At 36.9% G+C, this 13,368-nt stretch overlaps 1 protein-coding gene across 1 annotated transcript; it reads right to left on the reverse strand.

The window, feature by feature from the left end:
* Positions 1-17: 17 nt before the first annotated feature.
* Positions 18-3,104, reverse strand: LOC125656405 (uncharacterized). Its single transcript, XM_048887010.2, has 2 exons — positions 2,611-3,104; positions 18-1,365 (listed from the first exon to the last, which is right to left on the reverse strand). The coding sequence occupies exons 1-2, from the start codon at positions 3,032-3,034 to the stop codon at positions 53-55; spliced, it is 1,737 nt and encodes a 578-aa protein (XP_048742967.2). The 5' UTR covers positions 3,035-3,104; the 3' UTR covers positions 18-52.
* Between the last annotated feature and the right edge of the window lie 10,264 nt (positions 3,105-13,368).

Consider the following 13,368-nt stretch of genomic DNA (forward strand, 5'->3'; position numbering starts at 1 on the left):
ATGAGAAATACAATGAATGTAAAAATATATGTGTTTTTATTTACCAATTATATTACAACATCAAAACGAATTCAAATCTTGTAAATAATGAACTAAATGAACTTTCAACAAAAATGTTTAGTGAGGGATATACCACTGTTGATTTCTTTGCCATTTCGTTGGAATAAATGTGCGAGAAGTGTGTAGGGTAAATGTTCTTAAACACTTCAAAGGATGGTAGATTTTCCACAAGAATGTTTGAAACAACATGTATCATGTCTTTTCTCAAGGTGTAGTTATCTTCCACTGTGGGAAAAAATTCACTGTTGTCCACATTCAACAAATCTCCAACTGGCTCATCTGACAAATGTTCACAGTTTACCCGATCTACCAAGGCCATAATTTGTGTATAATGTCGAGAAACATTTTGATGCTCTTTTGTCATTTCTCGAACTTGGATATGAAAGTCCAGATTATCAAGATTGAATCTGTAACCCAGAGGTGCACTGTCTTCCTGTGGTTCTACATTGTACATTGCATATGAATGTTCATTCACTCCACTAGTTGATGAGCTTTCAGTTGCATATGTGTGCTCAGCTACAATCCTATCAACATTGCTCTTGCATACAACAGAGTTCTCCAAACTTCCTTTATAAGTTTTCATAAGTTTCTCATTTTGTGTTTTAGCAAGATTCAACTTTGTATTCATTGTTGCATGCGATACAGAAAATCCTAATTTTGATAACACTAAGAATCCGTTTTTTTGCAACTGATTGTTATACATTGCTATGGCTACAGCATGTTGAAGAGAATTCAAAATTCTTGATCTCCCCTGAATCAGGACACACAAAGCTGCACAAACTTTAACACAGTCAAATGATTTGCTGTATTGTGATGTTCCTGCCTGAGAAGCACAAGCCCATAAAAAGGGTGCATGGATTTCAAAATCTTGTTGAAGTTTCTTCAAGTCAAAAGTCTCCAAATCACTGGTTTCTGTCTTCTTGAGGTTAATGTCCATATCATGCTTAGAAAAGCTACTACACTCTCTATCTATCACAATTTGAAATGCCTTTTGTGCACTTTCTTTCACTGCTTTATCATCAGAATTCAAAAGTAAGGCACACGCCTTTCTGATACTACCATTGGCCAGAGCCTTTGTAACTGGCAGCAGCTGTTCAACAAGATTTGATGAACGAAATGACACTGTATGTTTGAGTTTTGCTTTACCAGAAATCTGCACGTTCTTTTTATCATGTACTTGTTTGCTCCTTAAAGGTGAGAGAGGCACAGCAAGACTATCTGTTTCTTTCTTTGTAGTGGGAGAAAATAATGACCTTGACGCAAGCTTACTCCTAGCTGGTGGTTTGGGTGTTTTTTTAAGAGAGCCTGAAAAAGAAAAGGACATAATTTACTTTTTTCATATGGAGAAAGGGGACATTAAATTTTACCAACACTACAGACACTGTTTTTTTTTTTTACAACAACACCCCCCCCCCAGGTACGGACCAGGGTTGGCAAAAAAGTGGTCAATATGAGTATTGACAGGGCAGGTGGTTATAACCGGTCACTACAGGTCGATTGAAAATTATTTTGTCATTATAGTCTGTGTTATTTATTTTAAATAAAGTGACCATTATGGTAACTATTGTAATTCATAACATGCACTATCAGTTTATAATATACTTATAAGTCATAATATTAAATAAATAATGTACAAATGACTGTTGAATTAGGGATGATGTCAAAGTTTCTGTTCTAATTCCTTAGTTTAACAAGAACTACCTATAAGTTTTGTTTCATCAATCTTCATTTTAACTGTTGAATAAAGATTTGAGGGGGTGGGTTGGTGATGTTTTCATAACAATAACAGGCACACTGGTCCCAGCCTATGCTTATTAACACCTGTCTACTCTGCTTCCTGTGCTCAGGTAATGCCCAGCTACCTTTATTCTTAATCTGTCCAGGTACATGTATTAAGAGGTCTGTCTCCAAATTGTCAAGCTATGCTATAGAACTGTGACCCTCTGGTAGGTACTGTAGATATTTCGGTCAGTTTCAGCAAACCAAATATATTAAATTATGAAATTACATTTGATTATCTAATGAAAAATATTAATAATCAACAATTGATCCATATAATGCAAAAGACTTAATTTATCTATATCTTTGCAAGAAATGTACAAAAATAGGAAAATGGACAGTTTAAATCACAATTGACCATTATTGACCAGTATTGATCACTTGGGGAGTATTGACCGTGACGGTTAAAACCAGGGGCGGTTTTAACCGCCCAACCCTGGTACGAACCCCTGACCCATGAGCCGGGACAGCAAAACCATGCATTTCAGTTTTTCCCATGAATGTAAAGTAAATTTTCAGCATGTGGCCATATTGACTCTGCCTAAACCTTTAGTATAGTGCCATGGACATCATACTACTAACCAATGTTATCATATGGTTCTGTAATAGGGGGGATACTGAAAATTAAGAGCAAATAAATTCAATGAACTTGGCAATATCCAAAGTAATGAATGTTACAAAACATCGCTCTTCAAATCATAGTCTACATTCCTGAAATATGTTATAACTACGATAAATTATATCATTTTGTATCAGTGTAGATTAGCCTACCTGGCAGTTCAACTTCAAGTCTCTGACAATAGACTGGGGTGGATTTCAGATCCGGAAGCTTTGACATCCGAGGCGTGTGACCTTCTTTTTCATTAATAGTACGTTTCTTCACCGTAATCACTTTGAAAGTTTGAGAGGCTGACATAACTTTATTATGTAAATGTGAGCGCCTGCAGTCCATATCTTTGATTCGCTCCAGCAACTTGAAGCATGATATACAGGTGAAGTTCCCGATGTTTTCTTCCAAGCTAATGTCTTTCTGGTAGAAGTAACTAACTAAATCAAATGCCGGACCTTTACTTTTGTCAATCTTCACAACGAAATATCTCTGTTTGCTTTTTGAGGAACAACAAACGCAAATATCCTTATTAGAAAAGTAAATCCGGTCATGTTCTTTCTTGGGAGTCGCCATTGTTGTTGTCATTATTTTCTTTGTTTAGCGCCCTCTACTGGTTGCAAAAATTAAATAGCTATCGTACCAGACTCTCGCTCGTGCAAAGTCTCGAGGGCGAGAGTCTGGCGAAAGCGAGACTAGCCATGCTCGCAAGGAAAAAAGATGGACAAGTGCTAAATCTTTACACACCTGTTACACACATCTCATAAATCCTGTTAAGTAAACACTTCTGGATTTTGATGGTAGATGACCAATTTAATGATTTTATGCTGATTTTTATAAAAATCCAACTGAACACCACCATTTCCGTGTTCCTTTGGCCGACCCCGTGTTGATTTACACGTGTGCCTTCTTATTCACTGGTTCAATTGACAGGGCTTACAAACACTGTTACACATGTACACACACTGTTACACATGTACACACAGTTAAACATGTACACACACTGTTACACATATACATACACTGTTACACATGTACACACACTGTTATACATATACACACACTGTTACACATATACATACACTGCTACACATGTACACACACTGTTACACATGTACACACACTGTTACACATGTACACCCACTGTTACACATGTACACACACTGTTACACATGTACACACACTGTTACACATATACACACACTGTTATACATGTACACATACTGTTACACATGTACACACACTGTTACACATGTACACACACTGTTACACATATACACACACTGTTATACATATACACACACTGTTATACATGTACACACACTGTTACACATGTACACACACTGTTACACATATACACACACTGTTACACATATACATACACTGCTACACATGTACACACACTGTTACACATGTACATACACTGTTACACATGTACACACACTGTTACACATGTACACACACTGTTACACATGTACACCCACTGTTACACATGTACACACACTGTTACACATGTACACACACTGTTACACATGTACACACATTGTTACACATGTACACACACTGTTACACATATACACACACTGTTATACATGTACACATACTGTTACACATGTACACGCACTGTTATACATGTACACACACTGTTATACATATACACACACTGTTATACATGTACACATACTGTTACACATGTACACGCACTGTTATACATGTACACACACTGTTACACATATACACACACTGTTATACATGTACACATACTGTTACACATGTACACGCACTGTTATACATGTACACACACTGTTATACATATACACACACTGCTACACATGTACACACACTGTTATACATGTACACACACTGTTACACACACTGTTATACATGTACACACACTGTTATACATATACACACACTGCTACACATGTACACACAGTTAAACATGTACACACACTGTTACACATATACATGCACTGTTATACATGTACACACACTGTTACACATGTACACACACTGTTACACATGTACACGCACTGTTATACATGTACACACACTGTTATACATATACACACACTGCTACACATGTACACACACTGTTACACATGTACACACACTGTTACACATGTACATACACTGCTACACATGTACACATACTGTTACACATGTACACATACTGTTACACATACTGTTACACATACTGTTACACATGTACACACACTGTTACACATATACACACACTGTTAAACATGTACACACACTGTTACACATGTACACACACTGTTACACATGTACACACACTGTTACACATGTACACACACTTTGTTACACATGTACATATAGTTTTTCCCTAAGACTATTAGTAAATGGAGACCGAATGTGTTCCATAAACGATGACGTAATGTCTGTTCAACAAGCGGAGGATCAGAACTTGTCTATCGGGAGTCTACCTAAGATTACATTGGGATTGGATTCACTCGATATGACCATGTATTCCGTTGTATTAGATTGGCAATAAATGATATATTGACTGTATTTAGATTGATGATTGATATCATAGATGATGAAATTGATTGATTGGCGATAAATGATTTATTGACTGTCGTGTAATTTTAAAACTAGTGAATTAATGACAACCAAGATATTGATATTAGATTGATGATTAATTAGATATTAATAGTGATTATATTGATGATCAATTAGATATTGACTGATTAGATTGATGATAAATGATGGATCGACTGTCTGTAACTAAATTGATGATTGATTATATATTGACTGTGATTAGATTGATGATTGATTATATATTGACTGTGATTAGATTGATGATTGATCATATATTGACTGTGAGTAGATTGATGATCGATTATATATTGACTGTGATTAGATTGATGATTGATTATATATTGACTGTGAGTAGATTGATGATTGATTATATATTGACTGTGATTAGATTGATGATTGATTATATATTGACTGTGAGTAGATTGATGATTGATTATATATTGACTGTGTGTAGATTGATGATTGATTACATATTGACTGTGAATAGATTGATGATTGATTATATATTGACTGTGATTAGATTGATGATTGATTACATATTGACTGTGAATAGATTGATGATTGATTATATATTGACTGTGATTAGATTGATGATTGATTATATATTGACTGTGAGTAGATTGATGATAAAAGATGAATTAACTGTGATTAATAGATTATGTATCTACTGCATGGACTTGAATTTCTTGAATCATGATATTTTCTCTTCTTATAGAACTGCCTCCAAAATGAACTCATCCTCAGTGGTGTGACATATTGAAAGGTTCTCCCACATACCCCGGGACTACTCGTGTGGTCAACAGTGAACTCATCAAGTAAGTGATCATGTTTTAAGCGAAGATTTTGCAACCTGTTTTATGTATTCGGGTGTTTAGCTCACATAGGCTCAAGTGAACTTTTCTGATTAAAATTTGTCCATTGTCTGTCATCGGTGTCAGCGTAAACTTTTCACATTTTCATCATCTCCAGAATCACTGGGTCAATTTCAACCAAACTTGGCACAAAGCTACATTCAGTAAAGGACTTTCAAGTTCTTTCAAATGAAGGGTCATGCCCCCTTCAAAGGGGTGATAATTACAAATATGCGAAAATGGGTGGTGTCATTTAAAAATTCTTCTCTAGAACCACTGGGCCAGAGGAACTGAAATTTACATAAAAGCTTTCTGACATCGTGCAGATTCAAGTTTGTTCAAATCATGGTACCCGGGGGTAGGATGGGGCCACAACAGGGGATCAAAGTTTTGCATACAAATATATATTACATGATATAGGGATAAAATGTTTGAAAATCTTCTTCTCAAGAACCATTGAACTAGGAAAGTACAAATTCACATGGAAGCCTCCTGACATAGTGCAGATTCAGGTTTAATAAAATTATGGCCTCCAGGGGTAGGACAGAACTACATAAGGGGATCAAAATTTTACATACTAATATAGAGAAAATCTTTAAAAACCTTTTTCTCAAAAAACATTGGCCCAAATAAGTGTACATCTATATGGAAGCCTCCTGGCATAGTGCAGATTCAAGTTTGTAAAAATAATGGTCCACGGGTGTAGGTTGGGGCCACAATAGGAACCAAAGTTTTACATGCAAATATATATGGAGAATCTTTAGATATGAGCCAAGGTGACTCAGGTGAGCGATGTGGCCCATGAACCTCTTTTTGTGTAACAGTCTCACCCCTACCCTCCGAGTACAGAGAGTTAATGTACATGTTATGACTTGAAACAGTGATGACACATGGGGACTTGTTTCCCTGGGAACATTGTTCTGAATTAACGTTGACCAGCTAATAACACCTCATGATGTACATTCTCAATTTTGTCATGACTTTATAATAAAATTAAATAGATTGCTGGATTCTTGTAGGAGCTTGTCTGAAGAAAGAGTGAAAACATTTCTCAGCCCATCATCACCTAAGGAGCTCGACTCAGGCCAACCTGTGAACTATGACAGCTTGTCTATCTATATATTGTCTAAATTTCAAACATATTGTCACTCTGGACAATATAATCTCATCCGAGTTGGTCCCAGATCAGTGTTCCAGTACAGCCTCTCAATAGCCAGATCCCAGGTCAGTGTTCTAGTACAGCTTGACCTACCCAGCTGGTGAAGGCTGAACATCTCATTAATCTGCAGGCTTACCTGAGTGTAGATATCTATGGGAGTCCTCGTTTACTCTAAGAAGAGTTGGAGAAGTATTCAGTTTTCTTGAGAAAGTTTAAAGAGAATGGTAGATATAACAGTTATCTCCCTTAGACTAGACGAATTACCATAAAACAATCATGTAATTTTAGATATTGGTTTTGAAATGCTTCAAATCTGGTCATTTGTCAAAAGCGTGACTTGTATCTCCACCCCTCACTTTATATACATTCTACGTTTTGTCGGCGTGGGTTAGGATCCCAGTTTACTTTCGGAAGGTCGGTGGTCTCTTCCCAGGTACATTGTATCTGGGTTCTCTCTTCCACCAATAAAAACTGGGCGCCACCATATAACTGAAAAAATGTTGAGTGTGGCGGGAAAAAATCAATCCTTCTACATTTAGCAGCAGTTACCTGAACACTAGTGATGTAATTGATTGACAGTCATTGAATTACACTAAATCTTGTCTTAATTCTGATCATTCCAGCACTCATTGTCACATGCATTTTTCAGTGTTCTTGGCCTCAAGAGATGTTGGCACCCGGACCACAGAAGCAGTAGTGTCTTTAAGAATTGAGGGATCGTCTCTTACCATCTGATCCATTTCTGGAGACCACCTTTTGTATGCAGTCGGTAATTAAGTCTCCCCTCTCTCAGGGACATATTGTTTTTAGCTCACCTCAGCCAAAGGCTCAAGTGAGTTTTTTTTACCAAAATTTTTCTATTGTCTGTCGTCAGTGTCGGTGGCGTAAGCCTCGTCTTCGTTGTAAACTTTTCACATTTTTATCTTCTTTTCCAGAACCACTGGATCAATTTCAACCAAACTTGACACAAGGAAGCCTTGGGTGAAAGGCTTTCACGTTTGTTCAAATGAATGGTCATGCCCCTTTGAAAGGGGAGATAATCACAAAAATGCAAAATAAGTGTAGGGTCAAATCGTCATTTAAAAAGCTTCTTAACAAGGACTGGGCCAGAGGAGCTGACATTTACATGAAAACTTCCTGATATAGTGCATATATATCATGGCCCCCGGGGTAGGTTTGGACCACAATAGGGGATCAAAGTTTAACTTAGAAATATATAGGGAAAATCATTAAAAATCTTCTTCTTAAGAACGATTGCACCAAAGAAGTTTACATTTACATGAAAGCTTTCTGACATAATGCAGATTCAACTTTATAAAAATCATGGCCTCCATGGGTAGATTGGGGCCACAATATAGAATACAGTTTTACATTCAAATATATATATGGGAAGTCTTCAGATATGGGTCAAGGTGACTCAGGTGAGCGATTTGGCTGATGAACATCTTGTTGGATTGTCTGTTCATCTGTCTGTATGTCCGTCCGATCTGTCTGTCACAGAATCCTCCTTTATGACTTGTTGGATAAACTTGTGGATATCATTAGGACATGATGATCCAATAACTTTCCTTAAATTCATAGTGGGTCTAAGAGGGATGAAAAATGTAACGTAGATTGTGAAGACTTTTACTCCTATATGCCTTATCAGATAGCCTTTAATGTTTATGCAGTACTTCATTATCATTAGATAATATTCACATTGTTCTGATTCTGGGATATAGCAATACCCTACAATTTAGAGCTGATCAAAGAGGAATGTTATATAAGTTTTTTTGTACCGGGGTATGTTGACTTTCCTACTGGTACTTCAGCGTAATAGTCATTAGTTTTGTATCATTACAATTAATGACATCAGTCACATCGAGATAGAATCTGTTCACTATCTTTTTCCCCAATGCACAAAGCGCAGTTCATAATGCATACGTTCCTACTCATGCTTTCTCCATACCATGCAGTGCATTAAAGGGGGTGTGTAATTTGGAGCAATTCATTTTGGGGAGCTGGGGAGACATTTATTTTTAGATGACCTAATTTCTTTGGAATCCGTCCGTCAGTTTATCAGTCTGTCAGTTCCTTTCTTGTCAGCGCAACTCCTCTGAGACCGCTCAACAGAATTTCGTAAAACTTTGTAGTTAATAGGGACGTATTGTGTAGATATGCATAGTCCCTGGAATTTCTGATTCATTAATTTTTCTTTGAGTTATGCCCCTTTTGAACTTCTTGTCAGCACAACTCCTCTTAGACCACTTACATGTAACAGAATTTCATGAATCGTTGTAGTTTATAATGGAACACTGTGTAGATGTGCATATTAACTGGGAATTCTGAATTAATCATTTTCTGGGAGTTATGCCTTTTTTGAACTTAGAATTTCGAGTCCATTTGTCCTGTTCTTGTCAGCACATTTCCTCTGAGACCTCTTACATGTAACAGAATTTCATGAAACTTTGTAGTTAATAAGGACACACTGTGTAGATGTGCATATTCCATTGAAATTCTGATTCAATGTTTTTTTCTGGGGGTTATGCCCCTTTTGAATTTAGAATTTCGAGCCTATTTGTCCTGTTCTTGTCAGTCCAACTCCTTTGAAATTGCTCAACAGAATGTTGTTAAACTTCGTAGTTAATAAGGACATACTGTGTAGATGTGCACATTCCGTAGAAATTCTGATTCAAAATTTTTTTTGGGAGTCATGCCCCTTTTGAAATTAGAATTTCGAGCCCATACTCCTGTTCTTGTCAATGCAAGTCCTCTGAGACGACTAAGTGGAATTTCGTGAAACTTTGTCTACTACACAGGAGAGCTCTTATCTCAAAACTGGCGTATTGATTTTGAGGTCACGTGGTCTAAGGCGAAGGGTCAAACTGGTCATAGGAATATACTGTCTGCTCAATTTTTTTGAGTATCCTTTGCTTGCCAGGCATCAAACGTAGTTACACTGTTACATCGTAATGAGTAGATGACCCCTATTGTTTTTCAGGTCACATGATCCAATGTCAAACTGGACATAAGCACATACCGTCCGCTTAATGTCTTGAGAACCATTTGCTTGACAGCTATCAAACTTGGTACACAGGCACAGTGTAAGAAGCAGATGACCCTCAATGAGTTTGAGGTCACATTTCCACAGGTCAAGGATCAGTGTATTCTAGACATAGGAAGATGTTGTATTATCAATGTCTTCATAACCCTTTGCTTGACAGATATTAAATTTGGTACACTGGTACATCATAAGGAGTAAATGACCCCTATACATTTTGGGTTCACATGGTCAAAGGTCAAGGGTTAAACTAGATATATTGATATATTGTCTCCTATATTTTAAGAATCATGTGTTTGATGACACCAAACTTGGTACACTGGTACATTCTAAGGAATACGACTACCCCTATTCATTTTAGGTCACATGTTCAGTTTCAAATACCAAGGGTCAATCCACTCTGGACATAGGAAGATATTTTCCGCACAATATCTTGAATTATTTCCACACTACTATCATCTAAATGATGGATGTGTATAACCCTTTTTAATTTGGCACCATGGGGGGCTTTCTCTTTTACAAACATTTGTTTGTATACAGGTACATGTACAGTAGAGCTTCGTTATGGCAGATCTTGTATTTCATACAATGATCTATGACTTTGTTACCTTATGTCACAGATATGACGAGAGCCGTTGGGGCTAGGTTGGGGACACAATGTGGGTTCTAAACTTGTCATGGAAATAAAGAATGAAAAATAAAAATATTTTAAAAATCACAACAGTGCCAAAGTGACTTAGGTGAGCAATGTGGCCTATGTCCTTAGTTTGCCATTACAACCTGTCATTGGGTGACATGTTGCCTTACATGTTTCATACCGATAGTTAGGCTGCACTTGTCACACTGATTTTGCCTACGGATTACTCCGTTTACCTGATTAAGACCTGGAGCTCACGACGTGTGTGACTAGTCGACAGGCATGCTTACCCCTCCTAGGCCTCTGATCCCACCTCTGGTGTGTCCATGGGTCTGTGTTTTCGCAACTCATTATTTTGTATTCCTGATAGGAGTTATAAGATTCATTACTGTTCATTATCTTCACCTCTTATTTTATCTTCTTCATAATGCCTAGACAAGTAGTTACCAAACTGAGTACAAAAACATTAGCGAGGTCAGGGACGGCTTTACAATTTATACCATGATCACACATTCTCTTGACTTCTCGACATCACATAACCAGATTGCGTACATAATAATGAAGATATAACTATCTACCAAACTTGTAAAATTCATTGCCCCTGGGTGAGACTGCAGTGTGTTTCGTAGTTGTGATTTATAGCACGATTTATATACTAGTGAGCCTACTGAAGCTCATGTATGGATCTAATGTAACTATGACAGACAGTGACACTAAACTTTGACTACTCGACCAAGATCAGGGTCACTGTTAAAAAGTTTGAAATATTTGTCATGCACTTAACTTTCAAAAGGGAAACGTTAAATACATGCATGTCACTTTCAATCAACCAGTCGCAGTAGTTCAATAGTAGTACCTTCAAATCTTAACTGTGAGGTCATGTGTTCAAACTCCTCTTGTGCCAAGGTCATGAAACCTAAGACATAAACATAGGCATTGATCGCTCCTTTGCCAAACATACTGTTAGCTTGATATAATCTTTAAAATGGAGGTCCCATGTTGTGTCATGCATGAACACGTTAAAGATTCCTCACTGATACAGCCCTGCGCACTATGCAAAGGTCTTAATTTGTTTTACTTCATCTAAAGCTCGTGGCGTTTCAATATGAGTGAAAGATTCTCATAGGTACTAAAAACAAGAACGCACTTTTAATCGCATAAATTGAAGCTTTGGTTTTCTGAGTTTGCACCAGGAACATTCAAAGTTTTTATGCCCCCCGAGATCGAAGATAGGGGGGCATATTGTTTTTGTCCTGTCTGTAATTGTGTCATTCTGTAATTCTGTCTGAAACTTTAACCTTGCTAATAACTTTTGAATAGTAAGTGATAGAGCTTTGATATTTCACATGAGTATTCCTTGTGACAAGACCTTTTCTTGGGTACCAACAATTTTGACCATGTGACCTTGACCTTGGGTTTGACCTACTTTTTGAAAATTTTAACCTTGCTTATAACTTTTGAACAGTAAGTGATAGAGCTTTGATATTTCACATGAGTATTTCTTGTTACACCTTTCCGTTGGTATTATTATATAATTAAACTTTTTGACCTTGACATTTAATTTACTTTTAATTTTTTTTACATTGGTTATAACTTCTAAATGGTAAATATTGGAGCTTTCATATTATACGTGAGCATTTCTTTTGACAAGATCTTTCTAATGGTACCAAGATATTTGTCCTTTTGACCTTAGCCATCTTTGGAATTGGCCATTATCGGGGGCATTTGTGTTTCATAAACACATCTTGTTTATAGATGCAAAGCAAGCACAATTATTTGAGGATTTGTATCATCTAACATTATTTTTATTTGTAAATTTCTTTTGATAGATGGTCAAACTGGACTGGTCTAAGAAATAGTGGAATAATATAGGGAGATGATTGGATGAATGGAGTTCTTCTCATATCTCAGGATTTCAACAGATTCTGATCAACAACTTGATCATTCAACTAGACTGGTGGGCAGCCTGGGTCTGACAATGGGTTAGTCAAATTGTGAGTCTCCAAAGGGCGGTGTGGAGTACTCAAGCTTTCTGTGTAAACCGTATATTGTCTTTTCTTTGTTAGCTCACCTGAGCTGAAAGCTTAAGTAGGCTTTTCTGATCGCTTGTTGTCCATCATCTGTCTGGCTCTCTGTCTGTCTGTCTGTCCATCTGTAAACTTTTTACATTTTCCAGTTTCCACTTCTTATCCAGAACTGTTGGGCCAAACTTGACAAAAAGCATCCTTGCGGGAAGGGTTTTCAGGTTTGTTCAAATGAAGGACCATACCACCTCCAAAGAGGAGATAATCACAAAAATGTACCAATAGGGTGGGCCAATTAAAAAATCAGAAGTGCTGAAATTTATTTAAAAGCTCCCTGACATAGTTTAAATTCAAGTTTTTTACAATCATGACCTCCGGGGATAGGATGGGGCCACAATAGGGGATCAAAGTTTTACATACAAATATATCAGGAAAATCATTTAATATAAGATCTTCTTCTCGAGAGCCACTGGGCTAGAAAAGTACAATTTTACAATATAGCTTTCTGACATTGTGCAGATTTAAGTTTGTTGAAATAATGGTCCCCGGGGTAGGATGAGGTCACAATGGGGGATACAACTTTTACATACAGATTTAGAGGGAAATTTTTAAAAGTCTTATTCTCAAGAACTACTGAGCCAGAAAAGTT

The sequence above is a fragment of the Ostrea edulis genome, chromosome 8 (genome assembly GCF_947568905.1).
Source record: "Ostrea edulis chromosome 8, xbOstEdul1.1, whole genome shotgun sequence".
In the NCBI taxonomy this organism is placed as follows: domain Eukaryota; kingdom Metazoa; phylum Mollusca; class Bivalvia; order Ostreida; family Ostreidae; genus Ostrea; species Ostrea edulis.

Coding starts and splice junctions, on each gene's coding strand:
- LOC125656405 (XM_048887010.2), bottom strand. CDS start 3,034: ATGACAACAACAATGGCGACTCCCAAGAAAGAACATGACCGGATTTAC. Junction 1,366..2,610: donor ACTTGAAGTTGAACTGCCAG/GTAGGCTAATCT, acceptor TTTCTTTTTCAG/GCTCTCTTAAAAAAACACCC.